The sequence below is a fragment of the Helianthus annuus genome, chromosome 8, assembly GCF_002127325.2.
Source record: "Helianthus annuus cultivar XRQ/B chromosome 8, HanXRQr2.0-SUNRISE, whole genome shotgun sequence".
Classification (NCBI taxonomy): domain Eukaryota; kingdom Viridiplantae; phylum Streptophyta; class Magnoliopsida; order Asterales; family Asteraceae; genus Helianthus; species Helianthus annuus.
In genome coordinates this window covers 74,945,053-74,964,288 of record NC_035440.2, presented here as the reverse complement: position 1 = coordinate 74,964,288, position 19,236 = coordinate 74,945,053, and the positions used below count along the sequence as shown (strand labels likewise).

Sequence of the window (19,236 nt, the reverse complement as noted above, 5' to 3'; positions counted from 1 at the left end):
TTCAAATGCTTTCATATTTATAAACTTGACAAACATCACAAGTTTTGATCATAAATAAAGAATTTTTTTTTTCGGATATCAGAAAAGTGTCTTAAATATCATTTTATAATTGCTAAATCTTCGTTATTAACTATTTGATATTTTATTTACTTAACTATTTACTTAACCCGTGTAATACACAGGGTTATAACCTTAGGGGCTGTTTGGTAACATCTGAATGGTTAAGTGCTGAACCAGTAAGAGGTCTGAATCATTAAGTCCTGAACTAGTAAAAGGTCTGTACCATTAAGAGCCTGCATAATGCTAACCGTTCAGAGGCAAATGTCTGACCAATTCAGATTAGAGGTCTTAACCATTCAGACTCTGTATAAATCTTAACCATTCAGAGGCAAATGTCTGAATCATTCAGACATATGCTCGTGAAACAAACAGTCTGAACCATTAAGTGCTGAATCAGTAAGAGGTCTGAATCATTAAGAGCCTCATTAAGAGGTATTGGCTAATTGCTATATGCCTAATCTAAACATTTCAACAATATTTTTAGAACTAATAAATTAAGACCACTATTATTTAAATAAAACTTGGGTTCACGTCGTGAGAAAGTCGATGATACAGTTTGTCTTCTAATCGATGGTTCAAATGCTTTCATATTTATAAACTTGACAAACATCACAAGTTTTGATCATAAATAAAGCAAATTTTTTTTTCGGATATCAGAAAAGTGTCTTAAATATCATTTTATAATTGCTAAATCTTCGTTATTAACTATTTGATATTTTATTTACTTAACTATTTACTTAACCCATGTAATACACAGGGTTATAATCTTAGGGGCTGTTTGGTAACATCTGAATGGTTAAGTGCTGAACCAGTAAGAGGTCTGAATCATTAAGTCCTGAACTAGTAAAAGGTCTAAACCATTAAGAGCTTGCATAATGCTAACCGTTCAGAGGCAAATGTCTGACCAATTCAGATTAGAGGTCTTAACCATTCAGACTCTGTATAAATCTTAACCATTCAGAGGCAAATGTCTGAACCATTCAGACATATGCTCGTGAAACAAACAGTCTGAACCATTAAGTGCTGAACCAGTAAGAGGTCTGAATCATTAAGAGCCTCATTAAGAGGTATTGGCTAATTGCTATATGCCTAATCTAAACATTTCAACAATATTTTTAGAACTAATAAATTAAGACCACTATTATTTAAATAAAACTTGGGTTCACGTCGTGAGAAAGTCGATGATACAGTTTGTCTTCTAATCGATGGTTCAAATGCTTTCATATTTATAAACTTGACAAACATCACAAGTTTTGATCATAAATAAAGCAAATTTTTTTCGGATATCAGAAAAGTGTCTTAAATATCATTTTATAATTGCTAAATCTTCGTTATTAACTATTTGATATTTTATTTACTTAACTATTTACTTAACCCGTGTAATACACAGGGTTATAACCTTAGGGGCTGTTTGGTAACATCTGAATGGTTAAGTGCTGAACCAGTAAGAGGTCTGAATCATTAAGTCCTGAACTAGTAAAAGGTCTGAACCATTAAGAGCCTTCATAATGCTAACCGTTCAGAGGCAAATGTCTGACCAATTCAGATTAGAGGTCTTAACTATTCAGACTCTGTATAAATCTTAACCATTCAGAGGCAAATGTCTGAATCATTCAGACATATGCTCGTGAAACAAACAGTCTGAACCATTAAGTGCTGAATCAGTAAGAGGTCTGAATCATTAAGAGCCTCATTAAGAGGTAAACAAACAGCCCGTTACTTCCTTTAATATATCAAACTATGAAAGTAGACGTTAGCAAAAAAGTGAAAAACTAGTTTGGGAAATGGCCCATTAACTAAAACAAACCGATTCGGCTTAAAGAAACGAACCGGGTACCAAATTTAAGCCCAATAACCACATCTTTTGGTTCGCTAGGGTTCTTGTCAATTCACACATTGTCGGCGAAATCGCAATGGGGCGAAGGATTTTGAACGACGCATTGAGAACGATGGTTAACGCCGAGAAGAGAGGCTTCGCATCGGCTCAGCTTCAACCGATCTCCAATGTCATCTCCTCTTTCCTCACAATCATGAAACAACGAGGTACTTTCTCATCGAATCACCTCTTATTACCTTGATTTGTCTACTTGATTTTATTTATATACAGTTAGGGTTTTAAGACTTAGAGATATTTTGTATAATATTATTTGTTAGTGCAATTGTTGATGATTGTGAGCGAGGTCATAGATTCAGTTTATTGCATATTTGTTCAGTTATTATGCTCAACTGTAGTTTTGAGTTATTAAAAAGAAGCTGAAGCGACCTTAGCTGTAAAGGAATGTGCCTCGGGTGACATAAGGCGAGTGTTTTACATGAGGCGAAGGTGAGGCGCGCCTCATGTACATTGTCTCTTTTGTGCAGCAGGATGATGTACAGCAGGCTTTTTAGGCTGTACATGTACATAATTTATATGTTAAAGCATATATGCAGCTTATCTATAGCTAAATTTTTGGTAGGGGATGCTAAAACCTTACGAGTTATATAAAAAATTATATAACCACTTTGCGGCGCATTGCTCTTGCGCCTGGGTTTTAGACATTGTTGCCTTGGTGCGCTTCTTGCATTTTTAAACCAAGGCTGAATGTCACTGTGCACATTTTTCAGGGTACTAGTTTTTTTGTTTTGAATGACAGGGTATGTTAAGAATTTTGAAGTACATGATCCTCACAGAGTGGGACAGATCAAAGTTGAATTGCTAGGAAGGATTAAAGATTGTCGAGCTCTTACGTATAGACAAGACATCAAAGCTCATGAGATAGAGAATTATAGACTACGTACCCTTCCAACACAACAGGTTTAACATCTAAAACTTTATATGCCGCTATAACTTATGTAATCATTTGATTCTTGTTTATAAACATTTTCATGTTAACTTTTTTTGTTATATCTTTATATGCATATGATACACACCTGGTTCTACTTATATGCTTTTAATTTGCTTGTTTTGTGCATTTATTATGCTCAGTTGACCATGATGCTATATTTTGTTAATGGTGCCTGCAAAATCTTAAATGGTTTAGCTTATTGGGTTAGGTTCATTTGGGAAAAGGTTTGGTTCATACAGAATGTGAATGCTTATTTTTATCACTTTAGTAATATTTTTGCTGTTCTTATCACTTCAGGTAATAAGTTTTTAGATATTTAGTTTAAACTTTAAAGACTTGCATGTGTCACCGTTATTTAAGGCCACACTTTGCCTTATCTATCTATCCATCTTCCATTATGTAGCATCTTTTTGTATGAACCCTTTGAGAAACTACAAGATATGTGGAATTGTGTACAAATGGTTGTTTATCAAGGTTCAAGAGTCTATTGACCAACTTCTCATTTCGTGGTATCTTAACATTTAAGCATTTTAAGAGGTCTTCCATCTCTCTGATGGTTGTTAATGGCGCATAGCGACAAATAGCGATAAGATATCTATATGCTACATAGCGAATAGTGATAAATAGGAGGCACTATTTATCGCTATTTTATAAATAGCGATACACTAGAAAAGATTACAATTTTATTATATCAAAATACCCTGGTATATACGATATGTTACATGTATATTTAACATAAACCTAAAATCCAGCTATTCTATAGCTATATCTAATCTCTGTTTATATTTAAATAAAAAAAAACAACTAAAATCTTGTTATTTATGGCTACATACCCTGTTGCAACCTTCGACCATAGCGATCGCTATTGACAACTATGTCTCTGATCACTTATAACTCCATTTGCTGGCCGTTAGAATTTAGACATTTTCAGACGAGGTGAAGACCTATATTTACCATGGTTGTAAAAATCCCGACTACCCTCCGTCCTCCGATTAGTCGCAGATTCAACGAGTAAACTTTATCTAATCGGCCAATTAATAAGTAGGCAGTTAACAGTGGTCAAATCCAGTCTATTGGCCAAAAATCGGTGGCAGACTAGCATTTCCGGCCAAATTTTGGCCAGGTTCCTGACCAAAACCTGCAAGCTCCGGCAATTCATCCTATCTATTTGAAAATTTGGGTCGAAGAGTCTGTTAAAACATGTCTACTTAAAAATACATATAAAATGTGTGTGTATATATATAAAACTGAAAATTACATATAAAATCCCAATCCGATTAATCCTGATTAATCGCTATTTGGTACCTCACAGGCCAACTAGCGATTCTTACAACACTGATACTTACATATTATTGATGCACTTCAGTTTCAGTCTCAGTGCTCCTTTTTGTACTTAGATTGATATTCCTTGCTATTTAACTACACCCTGCATGTGCCAACTGCTAGGCACTACCCAAATACCCAATACAGTTAGAATCTTTTGGTCAAAGACTGTTTCCTATTTTTCAACATGAAGATAAGTGATCATTTTTTTTATTTTAATTAATATTGTTAAAAGCTACTTCCATTTAAGAGCAGCGTGGTGTGACCTTTGACCTTGTTGACTTTTTTTGCATGTCAACATTAAAGATTGCCTTGAATTAGTTTCTTGAATGTTTGGGAGGCTTACAAAGTTGGTTACCTGGATCAGAGCTGGCTGGTTTCATTTACACAATTAACCCGATTATCATTATCATAATCATCGTCATTTATCATTATCCTTATCGTTATCATCATCATTGTCATTATTTATTATCATCATCTATCCAGTGATTTGAGTTCACGTTTAATATATTTTTCTCTGTTCTATTAATGTAGTGGGGCTATGTGGTGATAACAACCCCGAATGGCGTCTTGGACCATGAAGAGGCTATTCGACAAAACGTTGGCGGTCAGGTTCTGGGCTACTTTTATTGAGCACACGTCTCTTTGCTTGTTATGATTGATCATGAAGTTTGAATGAAGAACCATCAAGTCCTGATTTCATTAGTCTGCAAATCAGTAAATGTTATTTGAAAGAAAAAACCGGTTTTAAGTATGAGAATGCCCAACAATGTTCTGTGATTTTGTATGGTAGTTATTAATATATGTGCTATTAATAAATACAGGTCTTGGTAACAATGTTTCTATAATCATCCTTGTTATCATCAAATTTACTGTCTGAATTGGATGATGTTGTAATCAATTTTAAGTTGTAAATATATATAAAATGTAAAGGTTGAAAATAATTGAAGAACTTTAAACGTTAATCGTTTAAACATAAACAAGTTTAAAAGGTAATCATATGTAAAATGTAATGTGGGTTTATAGTAGTTTTTAGCTGTTAAAGTTCTGTAACACCATGTCTAAGGGGAGGGGGGTGGTCACTAGTTATAGAAATTCATCACTCACAATATCCAATCATGTTTCGCTATGTCAGCAACCATTTTTCCATCACTCACAACCTTTTTTAGTGGGGGTGGTCATCACTCATCACCACACCCAACAATTTCCCTCAACCAACAATTACCCTCCCAAAACAAAACAATAACGCCGTGATAAAAATAATGAAAATTGATTTCGTGGAAGGTTAACGCGTGGAACTTTGTTGTGGCAGTGGGAATCACGGAACTTCAACGCGTTGAAGTCTGCCATCACATGTTGAACTTTGTCAACCCCGCCTGGCCTAAATCCTAAATATAAATTTAGTCGCATCAATTTTCGTTGTAGTTAAACAAGAGGGGAATGAAGGCAGGATCGAATACACATTCACATATGATGGTTTCATAGCACTTATAATTAGAGGTGTACAAATCGGGTTTTTGTTAATACCCGGTATCGGGTATGGAGCTGATTCCGGGTATGGAACCGGTTTCAGGTATGCTCGGGTATTGGAAAATCGGGTATTAAGAGAAACCAGGTAAGGTTCGGTATAGGGATGGCAATGGGTCGGGTTTAGGTCGGGTATTGGTAATTCCATACCCGTACCCAATTATAAAATCGCGTCCCATACCCGACCCAATACCCGTCGGGTATTTGTCCGGTAATTACACGTTGGGTATCGGGTATACCCGTGGGTATCGGGTTTACACATTAGTTTGTCAAAAGATATACGTTGGGATTTCTAAATACATTTTTTTACTATTGTAATTATTATATTATTTTATTGGGGAAATGGACTGTATCACCCTAAACTATGCAAAACTGGCCAATACCACGCCCAACTTTCAAGTTGGCTCCCACCACCCTCTACTCGACAACTTGGTGTTACTGCCACCCCTTCGTTAAAAAAACACTAACTGAGTTAGTTTTTTTAAGCCTATGTGGCATGCAGATGATGACTTGGATTTTTATTATGTTTTGTATTTGATTAAAAATATAAAATTAAAAGATTTATTTTATAAAACCCTACATCAGTCATCAACCAACCCCCCCACCCCCTTCTCTCTCTCCCTAGCTGCAACACTACCGCCACCATCATCATCTTCACCAACCACCCACCACCGCCCTTTCCCCACCACTCTCTGCCGCCTCCCCTCCTTCGCCCTTCTCAACACCGCCACCATCAACTCAGCCACCACCTCCTTCCTATGGCGGAAGCTAACCGGCTGATCACTTTTCCGGCGAAATGGCGGAAGCCAACTGGCCGGAGATTCAACTCAAAATCAACTCCAGACGCGGTATCAGAACCGGAAACATTATCCACCCGGTCGAACTCGAGTCATCACCGACACCTTTTCTGGCGGCAACAACCGCCAGAAATCAAACGCAAACACCATCACCGTTCGTTTAAATGTGATGAAAAATTGAAAGATCTGATCTTAACTTTTTGAAGGTCAAAATCCAGATCAGATCAAAACAAAAGCTAAATCAATCCAAAAATAGAGTATGATGATCAATTTCTTCAAGAAACAGAACACCCATACGAAGAAACAAGACCAGAACCTCAAATCTTCATCAAGAACCAAACTTTAAACATAAAAGTTGAGAATTGTGAAACCCAGATCAAGAAACAACAACAAATGCTCAAATCATTAGTGGGTTACACACAATACCAACAACCCATCTCAGATTGCATTCAATCTTTATCAAGAACACAACTTTACAAATCATTAGTGGGTTACACACAATACCAAATCATTGTTACACACAATACCAACAACCCATGGCTCCGGCAAGACGGCGACGGCAAGATCGCTCCGGCAAGACGGCGACAGATCTGAAAACCCTAGAATTTGAAGCAATCGTGAAAACCGTTACAGAAGTGACGGAACCGTTGCTTGTTGCGGAAGAAACGGTAACTGAGGCGATTATTGTGACGGAGGATGTGGTGGAGAAGGTGCCGCCGGTGGTGGAGAAGGTGCCGCCGGCGATCAGAGTATTCGATTCGGAGAGGTGGGGTTGGTTTTGTTTGATCTGAGATAAGCTAGAGCCATTTGAGGAAGGTTTGGATAGATGTTGTTGTTGTTAGGGTTTTGAGAGTTATTTGAGATTTGGGAATTTGGAAGATCAGGTTAGGAGAGTGACATTGGTGAAGATTTGGGAAGATGGGTTTGGGTGATTTAAAGAGATGATAAAGGTTGTCCACCTCACAAGTCCCTTGCCATGTAGGTTGTCCATCTCACAAGTTCCTTGACACGTAGGATTAGAAACCTAACTGAGTTAGTGATTATTTAACGAAGGGGTGGCAGTGACACCAAGTTGTCGAGTAGAGGGTGGTGGGAGCCAACTTGAAAGTTGGGCGTGGTATTGGCAAATTTTACATAGTTTAGGGTGATACAGTCCATTTCCCCTATTTTATTTATACAACAACTATTATAAATTAAAAATATACATTACATATAAAACTTATTATAAATTAGGGTAAATTACATTTTTTGTCCTTTATGTTTGTATCGGACTGCTGTGGATGCACTTTAACTTTAATAATTACAGTCACAATCCTTTATTTGGAAAACTCATTACACCATAGGTCCTTTGACCCCAACTTAGTTAAAATTTTCAGTTAACTTTGATCATACAAGGGTAATATAGTCTTTTTACCAATTTATTTACAATTATTATAATAAATAAAAGACAAATAATTTTTAAAAACAATAAATAACTCTCATCTCTCACTTTGAAATCTCTCTCTCTAAACTAAACACTAGCAACCACTACCTCAGCCACCCTAACCCACCTCATCCGCCACACCACTCCCACCACCGTTTGCAACCCTAAGCACCACCAACCATTTTCCGGCGACATCCAGTCACCACCACCATTTTTGGCGACATCTAGTCACCACCAACCATTTCCGATAAGTCCAGTTACCACCACCATTTCAGGCGACATCAAGTCACCACCAACCATTTCCGACGACATCTAGTCACCACCACCATTTCCGGCGACATCCACTCACCACCACCACCATTCATTCTTCGTCCCCAAATTTTCATTAGTATCTAATACCCCCCAATTTTTTCATAGAATATACATCAATTCCATAAAAAATCTGCAATTAATCCAATTAAAACCAATAATTTAATAGCTAATCATGGCCCTCTGTTCTACAATTTCTTTTTTTTCCCTTATACCCAACAGTTAATCTGGAACAATTCAACTCAAATATTAACATAATTAAGTGAAAATAAGTGACTCATGATTTAATTCTATCTAGAAAGAGCTTTAAAACTGCTTTTCTAGAAACAAAACTAGATACAAGCCTAAACACTTGAATCTGAATCAAATTAGGGCAAAATGCATCACTAAGCATCATCATTATCAATCTAACCTTTGCAGCAGGAAACGGAAACGATACTCAGATCTGTAACAGAGATCTTAGTAGTTATAAATGGAAGGGTGGTGGTGTTGTGCAGTGGTGGCGTTCATGGTGGTGGTAGTGGCGCGTTAGGATCTAGGGTTAGGGATTTTCATCGGAAAACTTCGTTCTTCACGGATTGTGGCCAGAGAGAGATAGATGTGATAAAGATGGTTATACATGCTGCGGTGGTGGTTGCAGACGCCGGTGGTGGTTGCAGACGCCGGTGGTGGTCATACGTGGTGGTGGGATGGTTGTTTTTTCTTTTTGTTACAGAGGGTGAAGAATGAGGGTGTATAATAAAGAATTTATATAGTCTTAAATACAAAGGTCGGTGACCCGACCAAATGACATACCTGCCCCTAAGAAATGTGTCACCAAATGACAAAACTGCCCCTAACATTATTGTTGTGCCATTGTCTTCTTATCTACCTTTCGTCAATCCCCAACGCCGGATCACCTCTTTCTTCTCCTAATCACCCTCTTCAACATCCTCTCATCCTCCTTCTCACTCACCATCCTCTATTTCTAACCTAAACCTACAAAAATGGCCCCTGCCACATTCTTCTTCTACCTGCAACAAAACATGGCTCATTCTCTTTCTTTATCTCCTGTCTCTGTGTCTCTCTCTCTGTGTTTCTCTGGGATGAACGCGGAAGACGAAGACGACAGCGGCGAAGACATCGCTCCCGCCATCGCACCTCGCCTCTGAATCCATCATTGGGAAACCCTAGGGTTCCGAGGCAAAAATAAAAACAGAACCCCTAGGGTTTCGACGAAGACGAACTCCGGCAGTCGGATTCTGGCCGTCACGGTGATTTGGATTCGGTATGAGATAACCCCCAGCAGATTAGCGTCGTCTAGGGCCAGTGAACGGTGGCGATTCAGTTGTTAATTTGACCGGTTCCGACGAGTAGGTGAGTGTTTGCCCAGAATCCGGTCACTACAGAACTCAGAACTGGCGAGTAAGGTAAATCTGAGCTTTGTTCTTTTCAGTTGTATAATTTTTATCAACAAGTGATGTTCAATTTGTTGATGGTTATAATTCTGATTTTTTTTTCTTATGGGTTGCTTTGTTCCAAATCCATGTTAGGTCTATGAATTTAAGAGGTTTTAGGATTAATTAGACAGAGATGATTGCATCTTAATTGAGATTGATATCAAATTTATTTATTAGCTTGATTTGGAGGAACAATGGATTCTATCTTCTGAGTCTTTTGGGCTTTTATAGTTTGATTTATTATATAGGGAACATAGCTTGAAGCAACAGTTGAATGATTAAATGCAATTTGTATTGAAAGCTAAGCAATCCTAATCAAATAACCAATATTCTATTTATTTAAACAAATATTATTTTATAACAGAAATTTAGGCTTTGTAGTGTCGTTCATTGCCTTGAATATCGGTAAACATATAAGAGTTACTCTACAAACTAAAAGTGCTAACAAACCGCCCTTAGTTATCGGCAATTCTCCTTCATTAGGATCATTTACAAACACTTAAAAACCACCACCACCACAAATCTGGAGAACCACATCGACCCACCAGAGATTTACGAGAGAGCGATTTTGTATGTTAGCTCTTTATACGTTGATTCTGCAGGAAACTACTGATAAGAATATGATTTTTTGTGTGTTTTTACTATATAGCTGAAATAGTTACAAAAAGTCTGATTTTGTCTTGGTATGTGTATGCATTCTTCATACATTTTTGGGGTTTGATGGTTTTGTTTTGGGCTTGCAGTTCTTTCATACGTTTTGATTCGATGGTATTTAATTAGAGTTAGTTTCTGTTTAAACCAGCCGCAATGAGGAAGGGATTGGTACGTTTTCTTTATCTTTTACTTGGTTCAACTTTCGATATAAATTTTGCTCAAGAACCACATATCTACGTTTCGAGTTAGCATAGTTTTTAACATAGCATTTTTTGGGGTAAAATAGAATATGTTTTCATTCGACGGTATAAATTCCAGTTACTCTATTTCGACATAAATTTAGTTCGGAAAGAGTCAAGTACGCCGCCGCAACGCGCGGTGGGTACAAATACTAGTTAAAGATGGTTTATAAGGGGAAGAAGGACCTAAGGGTGTATAAAGACATAAATGCCCTCACATGAGGTGCACATTATATGACTTAACGTTTAAAATTAACTGAGTTAGTGATAAAGGACCTAAGGTGTAATGCTTTTAACGCAAAAAGGACTGTGACTGTAAATAATGAAGTTAAAGGGTATCCGTTACAATCTGGTACAAACATAAAGGACGAAAAGTGTAATTTACCCTATAAATTAATAATAAATTTATAGAGGAAGGTTAACGTACATTACGGCTTAACGTACATCACGTACGACAGGTAATTACGCACGTTCATTTTAAAATCACGCACGTTATAACTCAAAAATCCAAAATCACGCATGTTGAAACACAATAATCACACATATTGAAAACATTAATCACGCATGTTATAGAACAAATCACGCACGTTGTTGTACGTGAAGTACGTTAAGCCGTAATGTACGATATACTTTTTTTAACTTTATAATACTTATACACTCACATGCATATACTTCACAACATACAAAATATAAATACTATTATCAAATGCATATACTAAAAGACAAGGGTTAATGGAAAAGAGAAGTATACATTAAAAAAATCGGGTATATGATCGGGTATATAGTTCGGGTAAACGGGTATGTGGTTTCGGGTAATCGGGCCGGGTATCATCTAATCCCATACCCGACCCATACCCGTGAAAATTTTTAAAACTAATCCCATACCCGGCCCAATACCCGTCGGGTATCGGGTATACTCGTCCCATTTGTGTTGGGTTTCGGGTATACCCGTCGACTCGGGTATTTTTACCATCCCTATTCGGTTATAACCAGGTATGGATCCGGGCATTAATACCCAATTTTAAAAAATATGTTAATTTTTTTATATTACATAAAATAAATGTGTTTAGAAATTAAAGTTGGTTTGTAAAAGTAATTAAAAACAAATTACAATAACATAAATTCACTCGTTTACAAATTATTTGTTTTATAATATGCATTTTTAAAAAACTTAAATATAAAAGTTGCAAAGTAAACATAAAAATATACCTTAAAAATTCGGGTATTAAAAAAACAGGTATCGTGTATAGGGTATAACCGGGTTCGGATATATGGTATGACCGGTTCCAGGTATAAATCGGGTACGGTTTCGGTTACAAGTATTGAGTTCAAAATGTATACCCTGTCCATACCCTACGGTAGGGTCGGGTTCGGTTACGGGTATACAATGCCCGGGTACAAAAATAACTTGTTTCGGGTTTTTTATCGGGTCCGGTTCTGGGTACGGGTTTTTTGTGCACCTCTACTTCTAGGTTTATTAATGGACGTTCTGTTGTGAAACCATCTTCAAAGCATATTATTTGTATACGTGTATCCAGTGCTAGAATGATCCAACTGGATGTCATGTACATAGGGGTGTGCATGAGTCGGTTTGGTTTGGTTTTTATCATTAACCATAACCATAACCGCTATTTCAGTTATGGAATTTCCATAACCATAATCAAACTTCAGTTACGGTTAATCGGTTATGGTTAATTTCGGTTAATTAACCAAGCAAAGTTTGAAACAAATATGGGTGTGCACGGTTTGGACTTATCTTCCGGTTTTTTATAAGATAATTAAGACCACACCTTTTGGTAAACTACTGACGTGGGTGATGTGCTGAAAATGGGTCAAATAAAACTAACTAAATTACCCTATTTCTAGACTCTCTAAGCTTTAAATTTATAAAACTAAGACTCGACCTAAACCCTAAAACACGCAACCGGCAAGTGAACCGATCGACGTAGTAAAGCTAAAGTAAGTCCGAGTGTCGAACCCACGAGACTCTACTGACTACGCTACGACTCTATCTAGACTCAAACTGACACGACATACTAAATTGTTTATTAATTTGGGGGGGGGGGGGGTTTCTAAAAATTCCTAAATAAATAAAATAATACTAGAAAGCTAGACACGAACTAAAACGAAGGGTCTGATCAGTGAGAATGAAGACTACCTAGGCTAGACGCAGGCTAAACTCAGAATGGATTCCTAAATGATAATGATGTGGTGTGGAACCGGGATCTTCTAATGCTAAACCTATTAAGATACCACTAAGCCCCTCAAACACTCTCGAGGCGATTCTTGTGGCACTACCTAGGATGTTATGCTCACCGGTTTTCTAGATTTCTTGTCCGTCCTCTAGTTTCTTGAAAGTGCTTATGTAAGACGCTCTACTTTGCCGCGCGAACGTCTAAAGCAACTATGGGTTTAATCTTGGCTTAATAGACAATGGGTGGTTAATTCCTTATAACTACTCCGAGATCTATCAATATCCTCGAGCCTTTCCGCGACGAGTCTAGCAGCACACTTGATTTTAATTAATTACCGAATATTGTTCCTAAGGTTACTAGTGCACTTTTCACCCTAAAGAATTAATGACCTATTATGTGATATAGACACTCACCTAAGTCAAGAACCCTAATTCGACTCTATTCCGTGATAAAGACCGTCACCAAGAATCGAATGGAACAAATAAACAATAAATAAATAATCACAAGCACACATATGCACCAAGACAAACTATCATAGTGTTTACAATACAAGAAAAGTCCACACCCACATCAATAATCAAATAAAAATCCAAACTTTATTATGCCATAGTCATCGCCTAGGTAGTTTATGGTTTTAGCCGGAAAACATCATCAAAAACAAAGTCAAAAGCATTGTATCAACTGAATTCATTGGTAACAAAGTCTAAACAAACAAAGAACGAAAGAAAAAGGTATGTAGAACCCGAATCTTCACTCCCGAATGCTCAAAAACGCTATCCCAATGATTCCAAGCTTCCAAGATGCTTCAAGCACGTCCACAGCCTTCAATCAGCAGCCAATTCTTGCCCAAAGTTGCCCAAGTTCGTAGTTATTCGGCTGTGCACGCGTATATGTTCTTATATAACCCAAAAACCCTAACTTGCCATGCAATCTGCGTAATTCTGCCGACACAGTCTCTTTAGGCGGCCCGCGTGAAGAAATGGCTTGAGCTAACGCGGGTCGCCTAGGGTTTACAATCCTGATTCGCTTTACAACTCTCTCGCGGCCCGCCTAAGAGTCATGCCTAAGTTGACGCGGGTCGCGAGAGGTAGTTATTCCTGCAATTCTTCCTTTAAGTCAATGCGGGGCGCGTGAAGTTGACTGTTAAGTCTACGCGGCCCGCCTGGGAGCTCCAGAACTGCAAATTTTCTTCGTTTCCGCTCCCGACTTCCTCGGTTTCCGTGCCAGCCTTCCGCCATTCCAGATTTCTGCTCGTTTTCGCTCCTTTTAGCTGTAAAGACCTGGAAACACAAATAAATCAATAGTATGTACATTCTAAACTAAACCGACACTAAAACTAACTAACTAACGACTAAAACCGACGCGAATACCGATGTATTTTGCAATACATCAAATATCCCCACACTTATCTTTTTTTCGTCCTCGAAAAAGAATAATGCAAACGGAATCATAGCCAAGATAGTCGATCGGGACAAAAGCTTAAATTATTTTATTAAATCGATACTCGTGTTAGCCGCGATTGCAAGTATAATGATCCTCTTAAACCCAACCCGGTTTCAAGCCCTTATCATGCAATTTAGGTTCAAGTTCGGTCAATCCACCTAGGGTCTCACGCTACGAATTGCAAGTCCACCTACTCCCCCCTCAAGCTTATAGGACAAAAGGAACCACCACTGGGTTATTTCCCAACCGCCTTATACCAAGATCAAGAGAGTTTAAAATCAAATCTATTTTTCCATTTTTTTTTTCATTTACGAGCGTAGACGTTGCTTTCCCTAATCCTAGAGGTATTCCGGCTGTAGAGTCGCTATCCCCAACCACAGATTACATAGGCCTCGGTACTTTTTATTTATTTTGCAAGGTCGATTTCACACATTCTAGCGGTATTCCGGCTGTAGAGTCGCTATCCCCAACCACAGATTACATAGAATGGCTACTTTCATTTAGTTTCTAGCTCGCTTATTTATTTATTTATTTTTTCAACGAGATAATGACCAAAAACTCTAACGATCTTAGCTTATAACGGCATCCCTTATACTATTATTGGCGGTTTCAATTTCCCCACTTTCCCTAGATGAGAACCCACTAGTAGACCGACAATTAGGTATAATTAATATCAAAGGAACCCGAAACCGAATCAAGCCTACCCGCGCATCCCAAACTAGACACAAGCACGAATATTTTATCTCATATTATTATTATTTGAACCCGATCAAAAACCCGACTTTTCTATCATTTTCCGTTTTTATTATGCAAACTTCTTATTTCAAAAGACATTTTTCTATTTTTTAATTTTTTTGGATTTTTTTCAAATTTTTTTTTTTTTCGACTCAAGACTCACTAACTACAAGTTCCCATCCCCACACTTGAATGTTGCATTGTCCCTAATGCAAGGATGTAAACCTGACTCCTAAAACCTAAAAACAAAAATAAATAAATAAATATACAAGTATACAAGTGGAACGACTTAGCTGAATCATATGTGAGACTGTCAGTATGCCAGTCGATACCACACATGCCCTCCAATCCAAAACGCGCTCAGCAAACTGTACTAACTCGGACACGCGAACGGAAGCGGCATCGAAACAACCTATCACTCAAACATACCAAAACCAAGATAATATATACATCAAGGTATCATCACAAGTATCATCCAACCCAAAAAACCCGACCAACCAAATATATCATATCAATACAAACCGACTAACGAGGATCAAAAACAGCATAAAAAAAAAATAAAACAAAAGATATAACTGCTGTAAGCACTGCTGCTCATCCTCATGCATCTCCCGCTCCACCCTGTTCTCCACCAGCAGGCTCCTCCTCTCCACCAGCGGGACCCCCCTGCTGTGGCTGCAATACCGGTGGTAGCTGTATATGGAAGTAATCATACAAACCCTGAAAACCCAGCTGCATCTCATGCCTAACCTGCTCAACCTCCTGTCTAACCTCCTGTCTAACCTCCTCCACTCTATCATACAAACCCTCCAAAGTCAGCGGCACTGGCCGCGGCGGCCTGAAAGGATACTCCCGTGCTGGGAGCTGATGTCTCTGAAGTGGCACCTGGTACCGCTCCGGAATCGTGGTGGTCGCTGCCTCCTCGGCAGTCGGATCCGGAGACGGTGGTGCTGGCAGAATCTCTGTCCATGCTAGCGGCTCGATAAACGTGACAATCCTAGCTAGCTGTAAACTCCTCAACTCCACGAGAGATGGAGCGGGTCCCTCAGTCATCCTCTCTGCCGGAAACTCAGCAAACACACCCAAATTGGCTGCCAACATAGTGATATACGGCCCACCATACAATCTGGCCGTACCACCCCCCTTCTTCGGCCTCGCTAAAGACCATGCCAAAATACTAGCTAGGTTGGCCGGCCGCCTCTCAACCATGCACATCAAGCAAAACAAACTGTGCTGGTTTACCTTGTCTCCCTCGTGCTTTCCTATCAGAGTAGAACATAAAATCTTGTGCACGAACCTGTAAATCGGATCTCTAATGTCTGACGCCACCAAATTGCTAGAATATGGTGAAATAGCAATGGTGTGTCAGAAACGTGCCAAATCCTCCTTCACTACACACGCCTCTGCCGGGTCTCTCAAAACCTGCCTCAATAAACCTCTAAACTCATCTGACCCAACCTCCTCAGCCGAATACAACCTTGTCGCCTCTGCAAACTGTATCAGACTCATATTGTAAACCTGTTTGCCCAACGCAAACGAAACCACATCCGGCTGATCGAACCCCCCTGGGTGCCTATAAATGAATGTGGAGTGAAACTCCATAGTCAGCTCCAAATACTGAGGCATCTCACAATCCATCGCCCACCTAAACTTATCCCCTAGAAGCTCCTGAACTCTCTCGACCTGTCCCAACTTCCTAACCAAATCCCAGTCAATCCTTTTACTCTCTAACAACTTCACCTTCTTAATTGCCTCGAATTTCATAAACTCATATGACCCCACCATAAAACGCAACAACGGGCTCTCAACCAGCCTCTCACTCTGCCCGTGTGGGGTCCCAGCATCCCTGTATCTAATCTCTCGAAGCACCGGAGTATCCGGCTGCTCCTGTGCAGCTGCCTGGGCACGAGTAGTGCGCCTCTTGCGCTTGACACCCGAAGATGATCCTTCACCTGACATCCTGAAACGCGACCAAACCGAAGTGACTGTGGTGTGGGTTGAGTGAACTGGTGGCGCGCGGACTGGCGGTTGATGATGACTGGGGTATGGAGGCGGATATGATGGTGAAATGGTGGGTGATTGAGCGGTTAGCAGCGGCTGAGGTGGATGGTGGATGGCAGACGGTGGTTAACTGGTGGAGACAGGCGGCGGTGGAAATGATATGGATGGTGGTGTTCAGTGACTGGTGGGAGATGGTGAGGTTAGTGGTGACAGTGGTGGAGATCGGTGGTAAATAATGGTGGTCTGCGGATGAAAAATGGTCGTGGATGAAGGTGGTGGCAGCGATGACTGATGAGGGCAGTGAGGGATGCACGAAAATGATGGTAGTGGGGTGGTGAAACGGTGGTGAAGGGAGGTGGTTATGGTTTGTGAATCGCCGGAGGGGGTTGTTAAAGAGGTTAGGGTTTCAAATGACATCGATTTGGGGGTTTTGAAGGTGACACCGACTGCGACTGTTACGCGACCCGCATGAAGTGTGAAGCCAATATGAAGCGGGTCGCTTATACTTTATTATTTTTTAAAACCTTTTAACAACCAAGCGACCCGCGTGAAAGGTAATGGTAAGTGAAGGCGGGTCGCGAGTGCTTGATTATTTTTCAACTCTTTTTAAGTCCAGGCGGGTCGCGTTAAATAGGGAAGAACCCTTACGCGGGTCGCATGGACAGCAAAAACCTGCTGTTTGGTTAACAGCAACAGCAAGTTTCAGCAAAAATTTTAATTTCATTAATCCCCATTTTACCCCCTGCATTTATTTACGCGTTTTCAGCGTTAAACGTACCTGTGCAGCTGTTCGGTGATCGATCTCGGCTCCGTAAAGGCGATGAAACCTGCAAAAACACTTACGACACACACACGACGCAAAAACACACAAAACGACACAAATGACGCAAAAACGCACAAAAACTAAACTAAGGACACGACACGGACAACGACGCAATATACAAACTCTACACTTGAGTTTTCACTCAAGAACCTACGTGGCGGTGCTAGGCGGGTCCGAAAGAGGAACGGTTTCCTCTTTGGCGGTATCGATGGGACCTCCTATGTAGTGTTTCAACCTATGCCCGTTTACCTTCCACACATGCGAACTCTCCTCATCAAACAACTCAACGGTACCATACGGGAAAACCTCCTTCACGACGTACGGCCCGGACCATCTCGATTTCAACTTTCCGGCAATCAACTTCAACCTCGAGTTGAATAATAGCACCCGATCGCCCACTTTAAACTCCTTCAACTTTCGCAACTTCCTATCATGCAACGCTTTCGACTTCTCCTTGATACTCCAAGAACGATCATATGCGGCGTCACGAAGCGCCTCTAACTCATGGATTTGGAAAAATCGTCTCCTAGCGGCCTCGGTCAAATCTAAATTCACCGTTTTGAGCGCCCAAAGAGCCCGATGCTCTAACTCGACCGGTAAGTGGCACGCTTTCCCGTAGACGACCATAAACGGTGTCGTACCTAATGGCGTCTTGTAGGCGGTTCGGAAAGCCCACAACGCATCGTCCAACTTGTCGGACCAATCTTGCCTACTCTTCCCTACCGTCTTCTCCAAAATCCGCTTCACTCCTCGATTCGCGTTCTCCACTTGACCGCTCGTTTGTGGATGATACGCGGTGGACAAGCGGTGCGTAACTCCATATCTCTCCAACGCCTTCTCCATAACCGCATTGCAAAAATGCGTGCCGCGATCACTAATAATGGCTCTAGGCGTACTGAATCGCGTAAACAACTTCTTCAAGAACCTCACCACCACTCGTGCATCATTCGTAGGCGAAGCTTGAGCTTCCACCCACTTCGAAACGTAGTCAATCGCAACGAGGATGTACCGATTTCCACTCGAAGATGGAAATGGTCCCATGAAATCGATGCCCCAAACGTCAAAGACTTCCAACACTTGAATGGGATTCTGGGGCATCTCATCCTTGGATGAGATGTTGCCGGTCCGCTGGCACCGGTCACACTTCCTCACAAACTCGGCCGCCTCATCTACCACCGTCGGCCAATAGAAACCACAATCAAACACCTTCTGCGCGGTCACATGCGCACCATGGTGTCCTCCAGTCAATCCCTCGTGCACGTGCCTCAGGATCCCCGCACCTTCTTCTCCACTAACACACCTCCTCAAGACTCGATCACCGCCTATCCTGAAGAGATAGGGATCGTCCCAAATGTACTTCCTAGCGTCCCTCGTCACCTTGCGCTTCTCCTGCAAACTCAAACTCTCCATCACAAACCCGTCAGCCAAATAATTGGCTATGTC

At 40.1% G+C, this 19,236-nt stretch overlaps 1 protein-coding gene across 1 annotated transcript; it reads left to right on the top strand.

Moving 5' to 3' along the window:
• Positions 1 to 1,923: 1,923 nt before the first annotated feature.
• Positions 1,924 to 5,089, top strand: LOC110873139 (40S ribosomal protein S15a-5). The gene is made up of 3 exons (XM_022122063.2): positions 1,924 to 2,103; positions 2,694 to 2,854; positions 4,743 to 5,089. The coding sequence occupies exons 1-3, from the start codon at positions 1,974 to 1,976 to the stop codon at positions 4,839 to 4,841; spliced, it is 390 nt and encodes a 129-aa protein (XP_021977755.1). The 5' UTR covers positions 1,924 to 1,973; the 3' UTR covers positions 4,842 to 5,089.
• The last annotated feature ends 14,147 nt before the right edge of the window (positions 5,090 to 19,236 follow it).

What these genes read in the sequence shown, in the direction of transcription:
- LOC110873139 (XM_022122063.2), top strand. Translation starts at nt 1,974, where the DNA reads ATGGGGCGAAGGATTTTGAACGACGCATTGAGAACGATGGTTAACGCC. An exon ending in CACAATCATGAAACAACGAG is followed by an intron (nt 2,104 to 2,693) that starts GTACTTTCTCAT and finishes TTTGAATGACAG; the next exon opens with GGTATGTTAAGAATTTTGAA. An exon ending in GTACCCTTCCAACACAACAG is followed by an intron (nt 2,855 to 4,742) that starts GTTTAACATCTA and finishes CTATTAATGTAG; the next exon opens with TGGGGCTATGTGGTGATAAC.